The sequence below is a fragment of the Aureococcus anophagefferens genome, assembly GCF_000186865.1.
Source record: "Aureococcus anophagefferens unplaced genomic scaffold AURANscaffold_5, whole genome shotgun sequence".
Lineage (NCBI taxonomy): Eukaryota > Pelagophyceae > Pelagomonadales > Pelagomonadaceae > Aureococcus > Aureococcus anophagefferens.
Window position 1 is genome coordinate 2,370,438 of NW_008705565.1, and position 21,875 is coordinate 2,392,312.

At 70.8% G+C, this 21,875-nt stretch overlaps 8 protein-coding genes across 8 annotated transcripts; 4 read left to right on the forward strand and 4 right to left on the reverse strand.

Moving 5' to 3' along the window:
- Positions 1–666: 666 nt before the first annotated feature.
- AURANDRAFT_71217 (hypothetical protein) lies at positions 667–4,677 on the forward strand (the record flags this gene model as incomplete). The annotated part of the gene is made up of 3 exons (XM_009036765.1): positions 667–2,319; positions 3,479–3,931; positions 4,114–4,677. The coding sequence occupies 3 exons, from the start codon at positions 733–735 to the stop codon at positions 4,675–4,677; spliced, it is 2,604 nt and encodes an 867-aa protein (XP_009035013.1).
- A 2,254-nt stretch (positions 4,678–6,931) lies between these two features.
- AURANDRAFT_71218 (hypothetical protein) lies at positions 6,932–9,647 on the reverse strand (the record flags this gene model as incomplete). The annotated part of the gene is made up of 2 exons (XM_009036875.1): positions 6,932–8,443; positions 8,626–9,647. The coding sequence occupies 2 exons, from the start codon at positions 9,526–9,528 to the stop codon at positions 6,932–6,934; spliced, it is 2,415 nt and encodes an 804-aa protein (XP_009035123.1).
- A 172-nt stretch (positions 9,648–9,819) lies between these two features.
- AURANDRAFT_23587 (hypothetical protein) lies at positions 9,820–11,691 on the forward strand (the record flags this gene model as incomplete). The annotated part of the gene is made up of 3 exons (XM_009036766.1): positions 9,820–10,356; positions 10,465–10,605; positions 10,702–11,691. The coding sequence occupies 3 exons, from the start codon at positions 9,820–9,822 to the stop codon at positions 11,689–11,691; spliced, it is 1,668 nt and encodes a 555-aa protein (XP_009035014.1).
- Positions 11,692–11,739: 48 nt separating this feature from the next.
- AURANDRAFT_62797 (hypothetical protein) lies at positions 11,740–13,696 on the reverse strand (the record flags this gene model as incomplete). The annotated part of the gene is made up of 2 exons (XM_009036874.1): positions 11,740–12,700; positions 12,906–13,696. 2 exons carry the CDS (start codon positions 13,694–13,696, stop codon positions 11,740–11,742), a joined length of 1,752 nt encoding a protein of 583 aa, XP_009035122.1.
- An 86-nt stretch (positions 13,697–13,782) lies between these two features.
- AURANDRAFT_22756 (hypothetical protein) lies at positions 13,783–15,778 on the forward strand (the record flags this gene model as incomplete). Its single annotated transcript, XM_009036767.1, has 3 exons — positions 13,783–14,639; positions 14,836–15,301; positions 15,377–15,778. The coding sequence occupies 3 exons, from the start codon at positions 13,783–13,785 to the stop codon at positions 15,776–15,778; spliced, it is 1,725 nt and encodes a 574-aa protein (XP_009035015.1).
- A 190-nt stretch (positions 15,779–15,968) lies between these two features.
- Positions 15,969–16,307, reverse strand: AURANDRAFT_22946 (hypothetical protein; the record flags this gene model as incomplete). Its single annotated transcript, XM_009036873.1, has 1 exon — positions 15,969–16,307. One exon carries the CDS (start codon positions 16,305–16,307, stop codon positions 15,969–15,971), a length of 339 nt encoding a protein of 112 aa, XP_009035121.1.
- Positions 16,308–18,023: 1,716 nt separating this feature from the next.
- AURANDRAFT_12055 (hypothetical protein) lies at positions 18,024–19,187 on the forward strand (the record flags this gene model as incomplete). Its single annotated transcript, XM_009036768.1, has 2 exons — positions 18,024–18,424; positions 18,542–19,187. Coding segments are annotated over 2 exons (1,047 nt in total), but the record flags the coding sequence as incomplete, so codon positions are not given.
- A 1,675-nt stretch (positions 19,188–20,862) lies between these two features.
- AURANDRAFT_58856 (hypothetical protein) lies at positions 20,863–21,534 on the reverse strand (the record flags this gene model as incomplete). The annotated part of the gene is made up of 1 exon (XM_009036872.1): positions 20,863–21,534. The coding sequence occupies one exon, from the start codon at positions 21,532–21,534 to the stop codon at positions 20,863–20,865; it is 672 nt and encodes a 223-aa protein (XP_009035120.1).
- Between the last annotated feature and the right edge of the window lie 341 nt (positions 21,535–21,875).

Sequence of the window (21,875 nt, forward strand, 5' to 3'; positions counted from 1 at the left end):
GCCGCCGCGGCCGACGGGTCCGAGTTCCACGCGGCCACGGCGACGCGGATGGAGCTGTCGTCCATGCGCGACCGCGTCGGCCAGTTCGTAGGCCCAATCGTCGCCGTCACCGTCGGCGGTTGGTGCGACGGCGCCTGCGTCGGCACCTGTGTCGGCACCTGCGTCGGCTGCGGGCTCGGCTGGTTCAGCTCGCAGTAGGCCTCGAGCTCGTCGTCCGTCACCGTCGAAATGTACGCGAGCGAGCCGCTCGTGAAGCACGGCTCGTCCGTCGTCATGTAGTACTGCCCCCCCGCGGAGATGTACTGGAGGTAGTAGTCCTGGGAGTTCACGTAGGAGCAGCGGCGCGAGCAGCAGTAGCTGTCGCCGGAGACGTCGCGGACCTTGTAGAAGGTCTCGAAGTTTGAAATGTCGATGGAGTCGCAGCAGTACTTCTCGTCGCCGCACTGGTCGTCCTGCTTCGACGGCGATTGCGTCGGGTACCCTGCCTGCGCGGCGCGCGCTGGCGCCAGCGCGGCGGCGACGACGAGCGCCAGGCAGCGGCAGCGGCGCATGGTTATGCGTTGCCCAATCACCATGACATCGGGCAGCGCATTGCCGCCGGACATTTGCTACGTTTCCGGCAACGAGCAGAGCGCGTGCAGCGTCAATCGACTCGCAATCGCCGCGACCAGCGCCGTCGTCGTCGCAGGCGTCGGCGAGAGCGTCGCGACGGACGTCGAGTCGCAGAGCACCATGGCGACGCGGCGACGCGTGCAGCAGCAGCCGCCGGCGTCGCCCGGCCCGACGACGCGGTCCCAGGCCCGCGCCGCCGCCCAGGCGCGCGAGGCCGACGAGGTCCGCGCGCCCCTCGTCGGCGGCAGCGCCGCGGCGCCGTCGCCGCCGCCGGACCACGACGCGCGGTCCGTCGCGCTGCTCATGGTCCTCTACACGCTGCAGGGCGTGCCCATGGGCCTCTCGGGCGCGGTGCCGCTGCTCCTCGCGGGCAAGGCGTCGTACAAGATGCAGTCGCTCTTCAGCCTCGCGTCGCTGCCCTTCTCGCTCAAGCTGCTCTGGGCGCCCTTCGTCGACGCGGCCTACGTGCCCGCGTGGGGCCGGCGGAAGACGTGGCTCGTGCCCGTGCAGCTCGCCATCGGCTGTTTAATGGTCGCGAGCCGGGGCCGCATCGACGCCTGGATGGCCGACGACGGCTCGGAGCCCAACGTCGAGGCGCTGACGGCGTTGTTCTTCGCGCTCTACTTCCTCTGCGCGACGCAGGACATCGCCGTCGACGGCTGGGCGCTGACGATGCTGTCCGAGGCGCGCGTCGGCTGGGCGTCGACGTGCAACTCCGTGGGCCAGACCCTGGGCTTTGCTTTATCCTACGTCGGCTTCGTCGCGCTCCACGACGAGGCGACGTGCAACAAATACCTCCGAAAGGAGCCGGCGGTCGGGGGCCTGGTCTCGCTGGCGGACTTTGTGTCGCTCTGCGGCTGGGCGTTCCTGCTGACGACGCTCTTCGTGGCCGCGGGCAAGCGCGAGGGCGACTACGGCGCGGGCTGCGACGACGGCGAGCGCGACGAAAAGAGCAAGGAGGGGCACGGCGCCTACGACGCGCTCCGCGAGCTCAAAACCGCGTACGGCCAGGCGCTCGCGACGCTCAAGCTGCCGCCCGTCGTCGGCCTCTGCGCCGTGCTCCTCACGTGCAAGGGCGCCTTCGGCGCCGCGGACGCCGTGACGTCCATCCGCGCCATCGAGTACGGCATGCCCAAGGAAGATATAGCATTATTGGCGCCGTTCCTCCTGGTCTGCTCCATCGCGCTACCGCTCGTCATCGCCCGGCGCACGTCGGGCGCGCGGCCGCTGGACAGCTTCCTCGTCGGCGTGCCCCTGCGGCTCGCGCTGAACCCGCTCATCTACTATTTGCTCGAGTACGTCAAGTACGCGCACGGCGAGGGCGGCACCGCCGCGGACAAGGTCCTCGCGTTCCGACTCTACGCGGCGCTGTCCGCCGCGCGCGAGGTCGGGTCGAACCTCATGTTCGTCTCGCAGATGGCCTTCTTCGCGCGCGTCTCGGACCCGAGCTTCGGCGGCACCTACATGACGCTGCTCAACACCATCGCGAATTTGGGCGGCAAGTGGCCGCCGTCGCTCGCGCTCTACGCGGTCGACGCCCTCAAGGGTTTCGGCGTCGACGACCCCTTCCTCGTCGAGCTCGCGGTCTGCACCGCGGGCGGCGCGCTCTGGTTTATGGTCTTCGCGCCGCGCGTGCTCGCGCTCCAGGCCATCCCGCCGAGCGAGTGGCGCGTCTCCGCCGCCCGGGCGTCGACGCCGCCGCCCGCGGTCTAGGGGGTGCAAACCCCGACTTATCATCCATCTAAACCGCAACCGTAGCTTACCACCATCACAGCAGGCCGGGGCGGTCGAGGAAGTAGGTCGCGCACGTTTCCGCGTCCGCGCCCGCGCAGTTGACGACGAAGGCCTCGTCGCCGTCCTCCTCGGGCCAGTCCGCCGCGGCGATGTCGAGGTCCTCGCCGGACACGGGCGCCTTGGACGACGGCAGCCAGAGCACCGCGCGCTGGAGCTTCTTCGGGTGCGTGAACGCGGCGAACGACTCGAGGAGCGACGGGTCGAGCGCCGCCGCGCCGCAGAGGCTCCACTGGTCGCCGTACCCAAAAACGTCGTGGGAGCAGGAGCCGCTGCCCATGTCGAAGGTCGCGTCGTCGAAATTCAACACGGCCTCGACGACCGCGCGCGCCTCCGCGGAGTCGCGCCAGAGCATGACGCCCGAGTTGAAGGTCGTCAGCGTGTCCAGGGTCGTCCGCGGCGCGCGCCAGCCCGTCGCCGCACTCGCCGCCGGGTCCGCCGCGGAGATGACCACGGCCGGGGGTCCGCGGCCGCCCGCGGGCGCCAAGAACTCGTCGAGCGAGGGGCCGTCGGGCGAGAACACGGCGTCCGCGTCCGTGACCATGACGTAGTCGCAGCGGCCGTTGGACCCGCCGTTCGCGCCGGCGCCGCCCGTCGTCAGCGCGTCGTAGGTCGCGCAGTACTTGATCTGCACGTTCGTGAGCGTGCACGCAAAGGAGTCGCGGTTTTCGCAGCACTGGGGCAGCTCGTCGGTGGAGGCGAAGACGTAGTTGAGGACGCTGTAGCCGTGGGCCTCGGCCCAGGCCGTCTTCCCGGGCAGCGTCAGGTCCGACACGGCGACGTACTCGTCGCCCGCCGCGACCTGGACCACGCAGACGCGCTCCGGGCTCGCGATGGCGAAGAGGGCGGCGTCGGGCCTCGTCGTCGCGGCGCGTAGCGCGACGAGCCCCAGGCACAACGCCGCGCCGGCGGCGTTCCAGCGGAGCGGCCGTCGCCGCGGCGTCGCGGGCGCGGCGATGGAGCCGTAAGTGGCGTCCATCGTGGATGCTACACACCGAAGAAATCTCGAAGGTGCGGCACCGTTGCCGTGCAACGATCGAGAATGGGCAGCCTCCAAACTATGGGCCGCGCCTAGGTCACGATTGAGTTCGACGGCCTCGTCGTCGAGGCGGCGCCGCGCCGCCCGCCGCCGGCGTCGCCCATGCGCCTCGTGCCGCGCACGGTCGTCGCCGCCGCGCGCCTGCGCGGCGTCCAGGCCCTCGTCGCCGTCGTCGCGGCCCTCGTCGCCGCGGCGTGCCTCGCGCCGTCGGCGGCCCTGCGCTGGGGCCTCGGCGCGGCCCTCGGCGCGGCCCTCGCCGCCGTGCTCGGCGCCGTCTACCTGCAGCCGACATTCGCGACGGACCTCGTCGAGCGCCACGAGCCGCGCGTGCTCTGGCGCGCGCGCACGAAGCGGCCCGTGGCCGCGCTGACCATCGACGACGTGCCCAACTACGGCGCGTCGCGCCTCGAGGAGATTTTAAGCATCCTGCGCGAGCACGGCGCGCGCGCGACGCTCTTCGTCATGTCCGCGTGCCGAATTCAACCACTGGTTTGGGTGGTCCTGACCAAACTTCAGAATTCTCTAGCTCGGTCAAATCGAGGTCGATTCGGCTGATTTTTGGACGAATCGATTGCTCTCGTCGAGTTCTCGAAGCACAGCCGAAAAGATTGCGTCGAAACTGTCGCATACTTTCACATTGAAGTCGGGTTGAAGATTTGAATTCCACACAGGTCATGTCCGCGTGCCTCGAGGACGCGCCGGACGCGCTCAAGGCCGCGCTCGCCGCCGCCGTCGGCGAGGGCCTCGTGGAGCTCGGCAACCACGGCGCCTACGACGAGCCCGCCGTGGCGCTCGCCGACGCGGACTTTGTCGCGAAGCACGACCACTGCGACGCGGCGATCCGAAGGCTCCAGGAGGCGACGACGTGGTTCCGGCCGGGCTCGGGCCTCGTGGACCGGCGCGTCCTCGCCTGGGCCGAGGCGAGGGGCTACCGCGTCGTCCTCGGCAACTGCTACCCCCACGACCCCCTCGACGCGACGCGTTTCGTCAACGCGTCGTACCTCCGGCGCCGCGTGCGGCCGGGCTGCGTCGTCATCCTCCACGACCGGTGGCACACGCCCGCGACGCTCCGCGCCTACTTCGCGAACGCGCCGGCGATCCGGCTGACGACGCTCACGGAGGCCTTCGCCCTCGCGGACCGCGGCGCGCCGGGCGGGGATTGGGCGGACGTGGGCGGGGGCCGCGACGCGCGCGCGCCGCCGGACTCGCCCCGGGAGACGCCAGGCCCGGGTTAGACATCGAGGGGAGGGAGGGGGAGCGGGGCTGGCGGCGCGTGCGTAGTCCGCCCCGGCGGAGTACGCGGCCGGCCGCGCCGGCGCTAGATGCCGTCGCCGTCGACGTTCTCGAGCTCCTTGCCCCAGTCTATCCGGTTCCAGAACTGGTCGTAGACGACCATGAGGCTCGTCTTGAAGATGCTGTCGGAGAGCGCGATGAGGCTGCCGACGCCCGCGGAGCCGACGATCGCGCCGGAGACGACGGCGGTGTTGACGAACGCGACGGCGCGCCAGATGAGGGCCTTGGCGATGGACCGCGAGAGGGACTCGCCGCTGCCCGTGCGGCCGATCTTGACCTTGTTGAAGAGGCGCTCGCCGAAGAACATCGTCGCCGACTTGGAGAGGAAGTCGGACGCCACGATCATAAAGGCCTGGGCAGGAAAAGAGAGATTCAAGTTCGCTTCAACATGAGTGCTCCGCGCGCGCGCGTTCCGGAAATAGCATCCACGCTTCGAGAGCGCTCCGAGAGATGATCGCTCGTCCAAAAATCAGCCGAAACGAGTGGAAAACGGCCGAGATAGGAGTCTTTGAAGTTGGGAATTTCGCTCTCTTTTTCTGCCCTGATGAAGGCCGTCTTCATGTTGCCGATGAAGTACATGGACGAGCAGAAGGTGATGAAGCCCGCCGTGACGCGCCACCCGAAGGCCTTGACGAGGCTCCGCGACGTCGTCTCGCGGAACGACGGCGCGAGCGCCTTCTCGACGTCGAGGAGCTCGCGCTTGCCGGCTACGACCGCGGCCTTCAAAGTCACGAGCTCCTTCTCCAGGTGCCGGATCTGCTCCTCCTGCGTCGAGATGCGCGCCCGGGCGATGGCCGGCGTCACGGCGTTCATGGTGGCGGCGGAGCGCCGCACGTCGCTCCTAGGCCGGCAGGCTGCTCGCCGGCTGGCGGGCACGGCGAAGGGCGCGCCGGGCGCCGCGAGGGCGAGCAGCGCGACGGCGCGCAGCATCGTCGTCGCGTGTGTAAGCGTCGCGCTATGCGTCTCGAGGTGTCTACGCGGGCTGGGCAAGCACAAATGCAGCCGGCAGCAGCAGTCTTGCGCGCCTCGCCGTCTGCGAGACGAATGCTCGAATCAATTTTTGATAGACCTTTTGGCGTTGAACCACTCGATGCACCGGCGCCCTCGCCGGCCGGCGCGTGATGCCGATCTGCAACATGCGGGCGCGGATCTGACCTGAGCCCCGAACGCCCCCGTCGTCGTTAGCGCCCGAGAACGCGCGCGCGCGACCTCTGTTCGAGCCTGAGCGTGATCGCCGTCGGAGGAATCCGCATCACCGTCGCGCGAAGGAATTCCCAAGTCGGCACCCTCTGGTGAGCTCCTCGCCGAGCACGACTGCCCGACGGGCCGTCGATTTTGCGATGCGCCGAGCTCACGCCTCGAGCCGCTGGTTGACTTTGAGGCTCGCGCTCTCGCCGGCGCGATGCTCAACATGCGGGCTCTCGTCGTCGCCTTCGTCGTCGCGTCGGCCTCGGCGAACCTGGCGTCGAAGGGCTTCGTCCTGGGCGTGAAGGCCTCCCAAAAACCCATCGGCGAGCTCGAAGCGACGCTCGACAAGGGCGACGTCGTCGCCGACCTCGGCAAACGCTGCGACAACATCGTCGCGTCGGCTTTGAAGGCCTTCGACGGGACCAAGGCCGACGACGACGGCGAGCGGTGCGCCCTCGAGCGCTTCGTCGACGCGCGCCTCGAGCGGCTCTTCCGGCAGCAGGTGCGGCTCCTCCGCGACGCCGCGGTGACGGAGCTGACCGCCGCGGACTCGTACGCGTCGCGCGCGGCCGCGGACGCGTCCTTCTGCGCCGCCTGCGCGGCGTCGAAGCGGCCCGGCGCGGACTGGGATTATGGAGTGGAGGCCGAGGGTTTGCGGGCCGTCGCGGACGCCGCGCACGGCGCGAAGAAGCGCTTCGCCGATTTACAGCTCGACGCCGCCGCCACCCAGGCGCACTACCTCTCCATCTACCAGGACCTCACGTCGGAGATCCAGCAGCTCCAGCAGCAGCAGTACAAGCCGTCGCCGCCCGTCAACGCGGGCTTCGCCTACCGCGTCAAGGACACGGACATCAACGTGTCCGGCGGCTTCCAGCAGGGCCGCGGCACGCTCCAGGTCGCGGCCGTCGACGACGAGACGCGCATGGAGGGCGAGCCGGCCATCATCACGGCGCCGTCCCACGGCAACGTCGGCTTCTCCGTGAACCTCTAAGGGACTTGTACCTCGCGTTAGTCGATCGTGAAGCCGACGACCTCGAGGTGGATGCTCAGCGCGAGGTAGTTCGCGAGCTCGTCGTAGGACTCGTACAGGGGCAGGTCGATGCGGTTGAAGCACGTGTGGGCCCGGGGCCAGACGCCGAGGTCCCGCGGCAGGGACGCGAGCGTGAAGTTGCAGTAGTGGCCGTCGTCGCCGACGAGCGCCTTGAAGCCCGCGGGCGGCAGCGACGACGTGCCCGTGGAGAACTGGCAGAGCCGCGCGCGCTGCTCGTTGTCGAAGGCGTCGACGCAGTCCCAGAAGAACTTGACGACGGGGTGCTTCTCCCGGAGCTCCGCGAAGGCGCCGAGGTACCGCGTGTGGCGCCGCCAGTCGTCGACGTCGATCTCGTCGACGCCGCCCAGCAGCAGCTGCAGCTCCTGGTAGTCGAAGACGGACAGGTACGTGCGGGGCAGGATGTCGTCGAAGCCCTGCAGGAACGCGGCGAGCTGCGGCGCGACCGCGTCCAGCACCTTGTACTTCAACACGAGCGCCAAGAACTCCGCCTTGTTGTCGTCGGTCACCGGGACGTCGCCGCCGTTGGGCACGAGCTCCACGGGCGTCTTCGGCGCGCCCTCGTCGTCGCCGTCCGCAAAGATCGTGAAGTCCAAACACAGGTCCTCCGCGCCGCCGTTGTCCCGGAGCCACGCGTAGTTCAGGAACGCCTCCGCGTCGACGAACTCGAGGTCCGAGAAGGACAGCGGCACGCCGAGCACGTGCTTCAGCAGCGGTAAGGACAGCGTCGCCGGGATGGTCACGCGCTCCCGGAGCGCCTTGGCGACGAAGCGCCCCGCGAAGCGCAGCAGCCGCACGTCGCCGATCTTTTCGCCGCGCGCGAGCTCGCCGCGCGGCGCGAGCGCCGCGCGCGCCGCGTCGTGGCGCGCGTCGCCGCTCCGCGGGTCGAGGTTGCAGGCGTAGCCGCTCTCGCGCCGCGCGACGAAGAGGCCGAGGCCGCCGTTCGCGAAGAGCTCGCGCGCGACGACGTCGAACCACTCCCGGGACACGCCGCCCGCGTCGATGCCCGCCTCGCCGGCGAAGCGCACGCGCACGGACGCGTTGCGCAGGCGGTCCACGCTGAGCTGCTCGAAGCGCTTCAGGCTGTCGAAGAGGCACGCGCCGCGGCGGACGTCGAGCGTCACGGGCCGGTAACTTCGACTCCGCGGCCGCCGCGGGTCCGTGCCGTGGAGCCCGTCGAGCGCGCGCTCGAACCAGAGCTGCTTCTCCCGGAAGGGCCGCGACGCGACGTACTCCAGGTCCTCGTCGTCGACCGCGGCGGCGCCCCGCGGCTCGCGCGGCTCGAAGAGCGACCCGTTGGGCCGCCGCCGCCGCGCCGGCGCCGAGGCGCGCGGCCCGCAGCACGCGCAGCACGCCGCCGCCTCGTCGTCCGGCGGCGGCGGCTCCGCCGACGACGCGGGCTCCGACGCGGCGGCCGGCGCGGGCGGCGCGGTGATCGGGTTCCACGCGAGCGCGCCCTCGGCCTCGGAGACCTGGGCGGGGTGAATTTGACTGAGTGTTCCACGCGCGCGCGTGCCAGGAAAAGCATCCACGCGTCGCGAGCGCTCCGAGAGCTGATCGCTCGTCCAAAAAACAGCCGAAACGAGTGGGAACCGGCCGAGATAGGAGCCTTTGAAGTTGGGAAGTTCGCACCCTTTCCTGCCCTGAAGTCGACGACGAACGCGAGGGACTGGCGGTCCTCCTCGAGCGCCGCGCGCGTCCAGTGGACGGCGTTTCCGTCGCGCACGCGCTGCCAGACGCGCCGCCGCGCCGCGCCCTTCTGGCGGAGCGTGAGGTCGTTGAGCCGGCGGATCGCGAAGGCCTGCGCGCGCGCCTCCGCGGAGAGCGTCGGCGACTCGCTCCGCCGCTGGGGCCAGCAGCGCTGGGGCCGGGCGCTCTGCCCGCCCTCGGACGACCCGCGGCCGGAAACGGAGCAGCGCTCGACGGAGCAGCGGTCGTTCGAGGGCCGCGCGGCGTCGCCGTCGTCGGACAGACCGTCGGGCGTCGGCGGCCGCGCGTCCGAGCCCCGGGGGCGCGCGCCCCGGGAGCCCGTGCTGCCGGTCAACGAGTCGCCCTTGCGGGAGCGGAGCCGGTCCTCGAAGGCCCTGGAGAGGTCGCTCGCGCCGCCGCAGAGCAGGCAACTCCGCGCGCGCGCCTTGTTCTCGAACGCGCAGACGAAGCAGACCCAGGCCGCCTCGCCGCTCTCCGCCAGCGAGTCGCGCAGGAGCACGAAGCGCTGCTCGTCGGGCGGCCGGCTCTCGGAGCCGTCGTAGCCCACGAGCCGCGCGTACGCGCCGCCGTGCTCCGGCTGCCACGCGTTCACCGAGAGGCACGTGCAGCCGCAGAAGAGCACGAGGGCGATGACGATGACGAAGAAGTAGCCCTGGACGAAGCTCGGGTCGTCGTCGTCGGCCGCCGCGTCGTCGGCCGCCGCCGGGTCGTCGCCGGCGGCGCCGGCGAGCCAGTGTCGTGTGTGTGGGATGGTCTGTGCGATGGCGCGTTGCGCGCCGCGCAGGCGCGGCGGCGGCGCGGCGGCGGCGGCGGCGAGGGCCGCGGCGGCGACGAGCAGCCGCGCCATCGTCGCGGGGCTGCCTTTGAACCACGAGAAGACCTTGTGGGACTCGCGGCAAGACCAATGGGGCTGCGAGAAGGTTTTTGGAGATGGCTCAACAAAGTAATGGCGCCGCCATGCTGCCTAGATGCTGCCCTTTTGGTGCACGGGTGGCTCGTGGAATAGGCAACGGCGGCAGCCTCCGTCGGTTGTCGGCCCAGCGCCGCCGCTCGCAGTCGCGACGGTGCGCGCGCCGCCGCTGGGACCGTCGCCGCCATTCGGTCGCCCCGCGCCGGCGCCGGCGACCGGCTGGCGTCCATGGACCAGGAGAAGGTCGACGGCCTCGTCTTCAGCAGCAACTTCGACAGCGGCAACCTCCAGAGCGCCGAGCGCGCCAAGGACGGCGCCTGGGAGCTGACGATCGCCAAGGACTGCGAGGGCACGGAGTTCGAGCGGCGGAGCAGCACCTGGTTCTACTTCCGCGTGCGCGACGAGCGCGAGGCCGAGCTCAGCATCGCCAAGCGCGACAAGCGCGGCGCGCGGTTCCGCTTCACGGGCATGTCGCGCCAGGGCGCGCTCTACAAGAACGGCATGCGGCCCGTCGTGCGGCGCCTGACCGAGAAGCGGGCCGCGGGCGGCGCGTCCTGCTGGGCGGGGCTCGCGGGCGACGGCGGCTGGAAGCGGCTGCCGACGGGCGTGTGCTACCGGGAGCAGAGCGACCGCACGGGCGACCTCCAGTTCGACTGGAACTTCGGCACTTTAGGCGAGGAGGTCGAGTTCGCCTTCTGCTACCCCTACGCCTACGAGGAGTCGCTCGCGACGCACGACGCGCTCTGCGCGAAGCACGCGGCGGGCGTCCACGCGCCGCAGCCGCCGCCGCCGGGCGCCGCGCCCCACCCGCCGCCGCCGAAGCGCAAGAACACCGCGAGCGCCGCGCCGCCGGGCGCCGTCGCGCCCAAGGAGACGCCCCAGCAGGCCGACGAGCGCATCGTGCTCCACCGCGAGCTGCTCTGCTTCTCCGTCGAGAAAAGGCGCGTGGAGATGCTGACGATCACGGACGCCTTCGGCGCCGCCGCGGTTCGCGAGTCGACGCTCGACCCCTACGTCGACGTGCTCCACGGCGCCGCCGCGGGCAGCGACGGCGCGCCGCCGCCCGTGGACGAGAGCAAAAACTACGACGCGTCGTGGCTCTTTCCCGAGGCGCGCGACGGCTCGAGCCTGCGGCCGGAAGTCTACCCGGACAAGCCCGAGGTGCTCGTGAGCGCGCGGGTCCATCCGGGCGAGACGCCGGCGTCCTTCGTGCTGGACGGCTTGCTGGAGCTGCTGCTAAGGCCGGACGACCGCCGGGCGAAGCTGCTGCGGCGCAAGTACGTCTGGCGCTTCGTGCCCCAGCTGAACCCCGACGGCGTCGCCCGGGGCCACTACCGCCACGACGTCTTCGGCGTCAACCTGAACCGCGTCTACTGGCCCCGGCCGGACCACCGCGCGGCGCCCGCGCAGGCCGCGCTCATGGTCCTCGCGCGCGCGGCGAGTTGCCAGCCCGCGGGGCTCGCGCTCTTCGTGGATTTGCACGCGCACGCGACGAAGCGGGGCGTCTTCATCTACGGCAACCACATCGACGACGAGGCGCGCCAGGTCGAGAACAAGCTCTACGCGCTCCTCCTGGCCGTGAACTCGAGCTTCTTCGACTACAACGCGTGCAACTTCAGCCGCGAGCACATGCTCCGCCGCGACCGCGCGGACGCGGGCGGCGCGTCCGCCGAGGGCGCCGCGCGCGTCGCCGTGCTCCGCTACACGGGCCTCGACCGGGCCTACACGCTCGAGTGCAACTACAACAGCGGGCGGCTCACGAACCACGTGCCGGCCGCGCGCGGCGAGGGCGCGAACCGCGGCGCGTCCCCCGAGCGGCCGGCGACGCTCAAGATGGATAGTTACACGCCGGACATGTGGCGCGAGGTCGGCCGGGCCCTCGGCGCCGCGCTCCTCGACGCCTTCTGCGAGAACCCCTGGGACCGCGTGGGCTCGAGCCGCTGGAAGTCCGTCGACGTCATGCGCCAGTGGCTCGGCGACCACCCGCGCAAGGTCAACGGCCGGCCGCGCCGCAAGAGCCGCCCGACGCTCACCGTCGCCGACACGAACGGCGGGCCCACGCTCCCCCTGCTCCCGCGCCGCAAGGCCGCGTTCACCTAGGCCCCCGCGCGCGCGCTGCTTCCTGTCTTTTGTTTTAACACCTAGCCGTCAGCTGCCCCAGGGCGACGCCCAGGGCGCCGCGCCGTCGATGGCCCGCGCGAAGGCCGCGCTGAGGTCGCCCTGGTCCCGGAGCATTCTCGCGAAGCCGTGGTGGCCCACGTCGACGTCCACGGGCGCGAGGTCCACGCACGGCGACGCGCGCGCGAGGAGCTGGGCCTGGTGGTCGTCGCGGCAGACGCCCGGCGGCGACTTGCCCGAGATGTTGTGGAGTTTGGACTGTTGCGAGCACTTGAGCGCGTGGAAGACCGTCGCGCGCGTCCCGCAGCCCGCGTCGCCGACGGACCGCCAGAGCTCCCGGAGGTCCAGGTTCGCCGGGAACTCGAAGTCGTCCTCGGCGAGCACGACGAAGGGGTTCGTCACGACGACGGCCGACGCCCGCAGGTGGGCGCCCAGCAACAGCGCGCCCGTGCCGCCCATGGAGTCGCCCACGCACAACACCGCCGACGGCGCGAGCCCCTGCTGCCCCAGGAGCGTCGCGATGGCCCGCGCCGTCGTCCCCGGGTCGCCGCCTAAACCGCGCACGCCGCCCAGGTAGAACCGCTTCGTGACGTCGCGCACGTAGAGCGCGTGCACCGTCTCGCCGAACGTCCGCTTCATCATGCCCTTGAACTCGTAGTTGAGCACGCCCCCGAAGGACGAGCAGCAGACGACGAGCGGCGCGTCGGCCACGGGCGCGCCGGCGTCGTCCTTGGCCAGGAACAGCTGGTAGTCGTGGAGCTCGTTGTGCACGTCCATGTCCAGATCCGTCGTGATCGCGTTGACTATTTGGTCCACGAGGCAGGCCTGGTCCCAGCCGCAGTCCTCGGCGCCGAGGCCGTTGGCCTCGTCGATGACGCGCAGCGCCATCTGCCGCGGCTCCCAGCCCTGGACCCGGATCTCCTGCATCTCGATGTCCTCGTGGTGGCGCCCGCTCCAGTCCTTGGCCTCGTCGTAGTTCACGTGGCCGATCCTGGGCAGCAAAAGGGTGATTCAACGTCGCTTCAACGTGAGTGTTCCGCGCGCGCGCGTTCCGGAAAAAGCATCCACGCTTCGAGCCGTTCCGAGAGATGATCGCTCGTCCAAAAATCAGCCAAAACGAGTGGAAAACGGCCGAGATATGAGCCTTTGAAGTTGGGAATTTCGCTCTCTTTTGCTGCCCTGGGCCGATCATGAACTTGAGCGGCGGCGCGCCCCGCGACCGGTAGCGCGTCGAGTTCCGCAGCTTCGCGGCGTCGAGCACGCGCAGCCCGAGCTCCGCGCCGGAAGAGACGTAGAACGCGGGCGGCGCGCCCAAAAAGGCGCCCTCCGGGTCCGTGAAGAACAAGGTCTCCTGGGGCCCGACGTGCCACTCGCTGAAGAGGGCGACGCTCCCCGGCGTGACCAGGGGGCCCTCGCAGTACCGGCGCACGACGTCGTGGACCCGCTTCCGGAAGTCGAAGAAGTAGGGGTCCGCGCCCACGTAGGGGATCGCCGCCGCGACGGTCGAGACGCCGAGCGCCTGCGCGTGCGCGTGCAGTTGCACGACGTCCGCGCCGACGTCCTCGGGCGTCGCGCCGCCCCGCAGGTCCTCGTGGCCCGCGAAGATGACGACGACGTCGACGGGGTCGCCCGCGTCGCGCATCGCCGCGAGCGTCGATCCTAGACCGACGCGGAGCTGCGGCGACTCCGCGGAGACGAACGTGCCCGCGTCGAAGAGCGCCGCGGCGTTGCGCCGGTCCAAAAAGTGGTCGCACATGCGCCGCGCCGTCCAGTGCAGGTGGCTCACCATGTCGACGACGGCCGCGGACCCGAGCGTCTGCTCGATGCCGTCGTGGACCGTATAGGTCCAGTCGCCCAAGTCGCAGGCGTCGACGTCGGGCCGGTCGCAGCCGAGGCCCGTGAGCGGGCTCGAGCCGTAGGCGAGCACGCGCAGCGGCCGCCGCGCGTCCGCGGCGGCGGTTGTCGCCAGCAGGGGCAGCAGCCCCATAGCGCAGCGGATCTGCCCCATAGTGATATATTGCACTAAAGCGTGTTAACAAGCTCAACATCAGCCGGCACGAGCCTGCGGCAGCTATGGCGCCGGCGCGGGGAGCCGCCGCAACGCTAATACGCGCTCGCGGAGCTCTGCGCGTTTCGCGACACGCACCGAGCATTCCTCGACACGCGCTGAGCACGCTGCCCACGGCGCGCTACGAGGCGCTCGTGGCCGACGGCGCGCTGCGCCGCGACGACCACCAGTTGGCGGCCTTGCGGACCCTGGACCGGGTCTGGACGCAGCTCGAAACCTACGAGCCGCCGAACGTCCGCGAGGAGGCCGCGACGCTCGAGAAGGAGGCGACGACGGAGACGCTGGGCCAGCGCTTCGCGGCCTTCGCGCAGGGCCTCGGCATCGCGGTCGGCGGCGGCACGGACCGGCCGAGCGGCGCGTCGGGGCCCGTCGTGAGCCGCTTCGGGTCCAACTACGACTACGACGCCGAGCGGCCGCGGGCGAAAACAATCGAGGCGGCGCCGCTCCTCGGCCTCGACTCCAAGGCGCCCGTCGGCGCGTACGTCCACGGCGGCGTCGGCTGCGGGAAGACGTATGTGATGGACCTCTTCTTCGACGTCGCGCCGACGCAAAACAAGCAGCGCGTCCACTTCCACGCCATGATGCTCGACGTCCACGGCAAGCTCGACGCGCTGCGGCGCCGCGACGGCCCGCCGCACCCGAACCCGATGCGGGCCGTCGCGCTCGACGTCCTCCAAAGCGGGTCGCTCCTCTGCTTCGACGAGTTCCAGGTCACGGACATCGCCGACGCGCTCGTGGTCAAGTCGCTCTTCGAGCACCTCTTCGACAGCGGCGCCGTCGTCGTCGCGACGAGCAACCGCGCGCCGAGGGACCTCTACGAGAACGGCGTGCAGCGCCAGGTCTTCGAGCCGCTCATCCCTGTGTGGAAATCAAATCTTCAACCCGACTTCAATGTGCGCGTATTCGAATTTTGACACAAACACTTCCGCTGCGCTTCGAGAACTCGCTGAGAGCAATCGATCCGTCCAAAAATCAGCCGAATCGACTTCGATTTGACCGAGCTAGAGAGTTCTGAAGTTTGGTGGGGGCCCCCAAACCAGTGGTTGATTTCCACACAGGCTCATCCCGCTGCTCGAGGCGCGGTGCGAGACCGTGTCCCTGGACGCGTCGCCGACGGACTATCGCTTCGTCATCGGCGCGTCCGGGAGCGCGGACGTCTACTTTCTCGACGACGACGTCGGCGGCTTCGAAGACTCGATCGCGCGCTTCACCAAGCGCGGGGACCGCGTCGTCGCCATCGACCTGCGGATCCCGGGCTCGACGCGCACGGTGCCCGTCAAGCAGGCCATGTTGGGGTCGCGCGCGTGCCGCTTCGCGTTCGACGAGCTGTGCGGCGGACGGCTCGGCTACGCGGACTACTACGCGTTGGCGCAGACGTTCGACGTCGTCTTCGTCGAGCACGTGCCGCGGCTCGAGGCGGGCATGATGGACGAGGCGCGGCGGTTCATCACGCTCGTCGACGCCCTCTACGAGTACGGCGTCAAGGTCGTCGTGCGGGCCGCGGCGCCCGTCGGCGAATTGTACGTCGTCGACGCGGAGAAGCAGGCCGCGCTCGACGAGGCGAATCTCGACGTCATCGGCGGCGACGCGACGTACCAGATGACGGGCGACCGGCGCGACGAGTCCTTCGCCTTCGACCGCTGCGTGTCGCGCCTCGTCGAGATGGGCTCGCTGGACTACCTCAAGCGCGCGCCGAGCCGGACCGCGCGCGTCGCGTGCGAGCCCGGCGACCTCACGGAGCCGGAGATCGACGACCTCTTCCGGCGCCTCGACGTCGACCGCTCCGGGTCGCTGTCCACCGACGAGCTGCGCGCGTTCCTGTCGGAGATCTCCAAGGAGAAGCGCGGCCACCGCAACGTCGGCGACGAGGAGCTCGCCTACGCGCTCGGCCGCCTCGACGCGAACGGCGGCGACGTGTGCAAGGGCGACCTCGCGGCCTTCCTCCGCGAGCTCCCGACGAGCCACGGCTGGGGCAACCTCCTCAAGGCCGCGCCGTCCTAACCTTTTTTGGACGACCGCGGTCGTATTTCACAGCCGATTCCAGGCGTACGTCGCATCGATGCGCGATCGTATCGACAGCGGAAGGACAGGCGCGGTCGTGTTTACAGCCGTTTCCAGGCGTACGTCGCGCGAGGTTCGCCGCGTCGCCGCGGGGGTTTACGCCGCGTCGCCTCCCCCCCGCGCGCGCCGCTCACATGAGGTCGTCGTCGTTGTCGTCGGAGTCGTCGGAGTCGCAGACGACCCTCCGTCGGTCGAACTTGACCTTGGACTTCTCGCGGTCCTCGGCGCCGGCCGTCTCGAGCATGTTGATGAGGACGTCCTCGGTGACCTGCTTCTGGATCTCGCCCTTCATGGCCATCTGGATGAGCTTCATCTCCAGCGCCTCGGCCTTGGCCGTCTTGACGATCTTCACGCGGCCGAGGCGCTCCAGAGCCTCGGGCGTGAGGATCTGCTTGAGGATCTGGGCCTTTTGCGCGTCCTGCTCCTGCTTCTGCGCCTGCTGGTTCGGGTCGGCGCTGAAGCCCGACATGCCCGCGATGTCGCCGGCGCCCGCGGCGGTCACGCCGGGCGGCAGGTTCATGGCGGACATCGCGTTGCGGCGCGTTTGCAAGCGCTGCGCGCGAGCGTTTGGCGGCGCCGGCTGTGGCAGGGCGTCAACGCCGAGCAAAGGTCGACTCCTTGCCGTACTCCGACGATGGGCTGCGCTCTCAGGACCTAACCTCCCCGGGGGCGGCCCCATGTAGCCGGCGCCGACGACCACATGGGGGCCGCGCGTTCCGTCCTGCGCCGGGCGACGAGCATCAAGGGCAGCACGCGCGAGCGCTTCCTGCTGACGGAGGAGGAGGTCGAGGAGGACGCGGCGTGCCTCGAGGCCCAGCGGCGGTCCATCAAGTACTGCGTCGACAACCTCTACTACGGCGCGCCCGTGCAGCTGTCGGGCGTGCGCACGCCCAAGCACCACCTGCCGTCGGCCCTCGTCGCCTTCGACGCCGGGAGGGGGTCCCTGGGCGCGGAGATGCTCGGCGACGGCGAGCAGCTGAGCTCGTTCCCCGCGTCCTGCGTCGTCTCGCCCACGGGCGACATCATCGTCACGCGGCGGGCCGCGGCCGCCGCCGACGAGGAGGCCAAGGACGAGCGCGGGGGCGAGACGCGGCAGATCATCCGCGCGTCGACGCTCGCCGAGGTCGTCGGGCCGCCCGTGTCGCCGAAGATGGGCGCGACCGTCGAGGCGACGGCCCACTCGCTGCGCGTCACCTGGGCGACGCGCGACGGCGACGCGGCGAGCGAGCTCATCGACAAGTTCGAGGTCGCGTACCGGCCCTACCTGGCCGCGGCGTCGGGCTCGCCCGTGGGCTGGCGGGCGCTCGCGGTCGTCGACGTCGCGCGCGGCGGGCGGCGCAGCGCGCTGGTCGCGTCCCTCGAGCCCGACGCGGCCTTCGAGTTCAAGTGCCGCGCGCGGAACAACGTCGGCTGGAGCGCCTGGAGCCCGGCCCGCCAGTTCCGCACGTCCGCGTCGCCGCCCGAGCCGCCGGACGTGCCCGTGGCCGGCGTGCTGCGGAGCGAGGCCATCGCGCTCTGGTGGCGGGAGCCGGCGCGGACGTTCGGGTCGCCCGTGCGGACTTATGTATTGCGCGCGCGGCGCGCGGACGGCCCGCCCGCGGACGGCGAGGACGAGAGCGACGGCGGCCTGTGCGACGACGCGCCGCTCGACGGCATGCGGCGCGACGGCGGCTGGCGCGTGCTCTACGCGGGGCCCCTGACGCGCTTCCTCGCCTGCGGTCTGGAGCCGGGCACGAACTACGCGTTCGCGGTGGCGGCGGTCAACGGCGTCGGCGCGTCGGAGTTCGGGCGCGCGGGCGCGTTCAAGACGCCGTCGCGGGCCGGCGCGGACGACGGCTACGCGGGGCCGGAGAACGCGGCGCTCCTGCGCCGGGGCGACATGTGGCTCGAGTGCTGGGACCCCGTCCAGGAGTCCGTCTTCTACTTCCACCGGCTGACGGCGCGGCGCGAGCGGACGGCGCCGCCGGAGTTCGTCGAGCTCCGCAACGAGTCGAACGAGCGGCGGCAGCTGGGCCTGCTGTCCGACGAGGACGTCAGGGCCGACGCCGCGTCCCAGTTCCGCGTGAAGCGGTACCGCTTCCACAAGGAGCTGCGCCAGCGCGTGCACCTGAAGCTGTCGCGGCCGCGGAGCGCGACGCGGCCGCCGCCCGCGCGCGCGGCGGCGTCCCCCGCGTCCGACAAGGGGCAGCGGTGCCTCGTCGTGCTCCGGCGGTCGCACCTCCGCGGCGACTCGCTCGACGCGCTCCGGTGCCTGCCGGCGCCGGAGCTCAACAAGCGCTTCAAGATCGAGTACGACGGCGAGAACGGCATCGACTCGGGCGGCCTGACGAAGGACTGGTACCTCGCGCTGAGCCACGGCTTCGCGGACGTGAATTTCGGGTTTTTCTCGAAGACGCCGGCCGGCGACCTCGAGCTCAAGCCGAGCGACGAGCAGGGGGGGCGGCCCGTCGACGACTTCAAGGCCCTGGGCCGCTTTTTAGCCAAGGCCGTCTTCGACCAGCAGTGCGTGGATCTGCCGCTGGCCGCGCCCATCTACAACGCGCTCCGGGGCATCGGATTAGAAGAAGAGCGCGACGCCGCGCCGGCGTTCAACTCGCCGCGGCGGCCGCGGCCGAGGCCCCTCCCCGGCGGGTTACCGCCGCTCGCGCCCGTCGTGCGCGTGCCGCCGGCGCTGCTGGCCGCGGCGCTCGACGAGGTCCGGAGCGTCGACCGGCCGTTCTACCGGTCGCTCCGGTGGATCCTGGACAACGACCTGGGCGACGACGGCGGCGGTCTGGACGCGACGTTCTCCGTGCAGCGCGGCGACGTCGAGGTCGACCTCAAGGAACGGGGGCGGTCCGTCGCGGTCGTCGAGCGCAACAAGCACGAGTACGTGTTCCTGGTGGCGCGGTGGCGCGCGCGGCACGCGACGGCGATGGAGATGGACGCGCTCCTGGACGGCGCGGCGGAGGTCGGCGTCGTGCCGGATTTGCTGCGGCGGTTTTCCTTGGAAGAGCTGGACCTGCTCGTGAACGGGCGGCGCGACGTCGACGTGGGGGAGCTCGAGGCGTACTGCCTCCACCAGGGCGAGGGCTTCGCGCCGGACCACGCCGTGAGCCTCTGGTTCTGGCAGATGATGCACGAGTTCGACGACGACATGCGCGCGAGGGCCCTGGCCTTCGCGACGGGCTCGAACAAGATCCCGCTCGACGGGTTTTCTCCGCCGCTCACGCTCACGCTCGACCCCCTGCGCGTGGACGCGCTCCCCGTGGTCCACACGTGCTTCAACCAGATCGTCCTCTCGAACTTCACGTCCTACGCCACGATGAAGAAGCAGTGCGCCTTCGCGATACGCAACTGCGCGACCTTCGAGCTGTCCTAATGTTCATTAGTGGTGACGTTCAATTTTGTCGGGCTCGTTCGGGGTGCCTCCTTCTTTAGCGATTCGTCCTAGAGGTAGGGGCCGATGAGGGCCTTGACCTCGCGCGGGACCGAGTCCGGGACGCAGTCGCGGAGCAGCGCGGCGACGATCAGCGCGGCCTTGCGCTTGGCGGGGACGCCCGCGAACAGCACGACCGACCGCTTCTCGACGGTCACGCGGCCGCGGCGCACGAGCTGGACGAGCGCCTCGAGGCCGACGGCCACCGCGACGGCGACGGCGTTGGCGTTGTTGGCGGCCACTACGTTGCGCAGCGTGTTTGCGGCCTGCCGCTTGGCCTCCGGGTTCCCGTCGCGCAGGAGCTCGACGAGCGGCGGGATGCCGCCCGCCGCGGCGATCAAGACCCGGTTGGCGGCGTTGTTGCACGCGAGGTTGTGCAGCGCCCGCGTGGCATGAAATTTGGCTGGCCCCATCGCGCTCCCGTTGCGCAGAAGCTCGACGAGCGGCAGGATGCCGCCCGCCGCGGCGATCAAATCCCGGTTGTCGTATGAGTACGCGAGCCAGCCCAGCGCGACCGCGGCCTGCGCTTTGGCCTCCGCGGTCCCGTCGCGAAGTAGCTGGACGATCGGCGGGATGCCGCCGGCCTCGGCGATCAGGTCAGCGATCAGGTGACCGCTGTTGTCGAAGCGGTACGCGAGGGTGCACATACGCCGCAGCGCCGCGGTCTTCGCTGCGTCGTCACCCTCGCGCAACTCGCGGATCAGCCCCTCGATCTCCATGCTTGACCCCTTAGTAAAACGCCGACGTTGAGCACTGTTGACAAACTCAACTTCTCGATCCGCCTGACGATGCGACACGCCTGGGCGCTGCTCGTCAGCGCGAGCGCCGCGGCGCTGCTGCAGGCGCCGCGCAGCGCGCTGCGACCACCCGTGCGACCACCCGTCCGGCGCGCCGCGAACGGCGGCGACGGCGACGGCGAGTCGCTGCGCGACGCCTGGGACGCCGGCGTGGAGAACGGCAAGGAGATCCTCGCCCGCTTCACGAACCCCGTCGTCGACGACCAGGGCCTCATCATCGCCGACGCCCTGATCGCCGGCGTCGTCGCGCCGGGCCTCGAGGCCATCGTGTGCACGGCCGCGGGCGTGCCGTTGCCGCTCTGGGCGTCGGCGTTCGGCAGCCGCAAATTGGTGCTCCCCGTGCTCGTCCGCGGCGCGACGGAGGCGACGTGCTGGTACGCCGGCGCCGTGTCGGCGCGGCTCTACGCGCGCGACGCCTACGACTTCCCGCCGCCGGCGGGCGCCGACGACCGCTTCGCGACGACGGTGAAGCGCACGTTGCAGGCCGGCAGTTTCGCGACGGCGCTGCTCATCGGCGCGACGCAGCTCCAGCTCGCGCTGCGCTACGGCTTCCCGGCGCCGCAGCTCGGCGACTCGCCGGAGACGGACATGGTGCTGCTGCGGACGCTCGACGACCTGCTCCGCGACATCGCCACGGAGGCGCTCACGCTGCTGAGCTGGCGCGTCGCGCGGACGGAGCTGTCGCGCCTCGATAGCGACCCGACGGCCTAGGGTTTCATAAGGGTTGGTAGTTCCCAGCGGCTACCGGTCGATGAGGTACGTCTCGAAGTCGATCCTCGGTATAAGGTTCAACAAGTTGAAGTTACCCGCTACTTGCCGTAGCGGCGCTGCCGCCGCGCGTACTCGTCGAGGACGGCGTCGAAGTCGTCCTCGGCGAGCTCGGGCCAGTGCTTGTCGAGGAAGACGAGCTCCGTGTAGGCCATCTGCCAGAGGAGGAAGTTCGAGAGCCGCCGCTCGCCGGACGTGCGCACGAGCAGGTCCGGCGGCGACCGCAGGGCGAGGGCGGCGCCGAGGGACGCCTCGTCGACGTCGCCCGCGTCCATCTCGCCGGCGGCGACGCGCTCCGCGAGCTTTCGCGCGGCGCGCGCGATCTCGCCGCGCGCGCCGTACGACACCGCGAGGTGGAGCGTCAGCGCCGCGTCGGCAAAGGCCGTCTCCGTTTCGAGTGTCTCCAGCGCCGCGCGCACGTCGGCGGGCAGGCGGGTCGCGTCCGTGCAGAGCACGTCGCACCTGACGCGCTTCTCGCGCGCGTGTTTCAAAATCTCGGAGCACTGGTCGACGAAGGTCCGCATGAGCAGCGCGACCTCCGCGGAGTCCCGGTGCCAGTTCTCCGTGCTGAACGCGAAGGCCGTCACCTCCGCGACGCCCGCGCGGAGGCACCAGTCGACGACCTCGCCGAGCTTGCGGCCGCCGGCCGCGTGGCCCTCGAGCCGCCGCGCGGGGCCGAACCGCTTCGCGCCGAAGCGCCGGTTCCCGTCCATGATGAAGGCGACGTGCGCGGGCAGGATGCGCCGCTGGCGGGGTTGCTGCGGCGTCTGCGGAGCGCTGCGGGCCTTGACCCGCCGCACTAGGACCAATGCGAGGAGCGAGGCGCCCAGGAGCGGCGCGGCGGCCGCCGGGAGCCAGTCCATGGCGTCGCACGGTTTTTTCTAGTGCGCGTTAAAAGTCCTGCGCGTCGTCGCGGTCGACGGCGCGTTGCGGCGCGCCTCGAACGGCTCGGGACGCGACGCGCGGCGGCCGACTGCGGCCCACGTCGCCAGGCTTTAGCGGCTCGTTTGCCGCAAGCTCGGCTTCGCCAAGCCTCTCGTGCGCCAAGGGGACA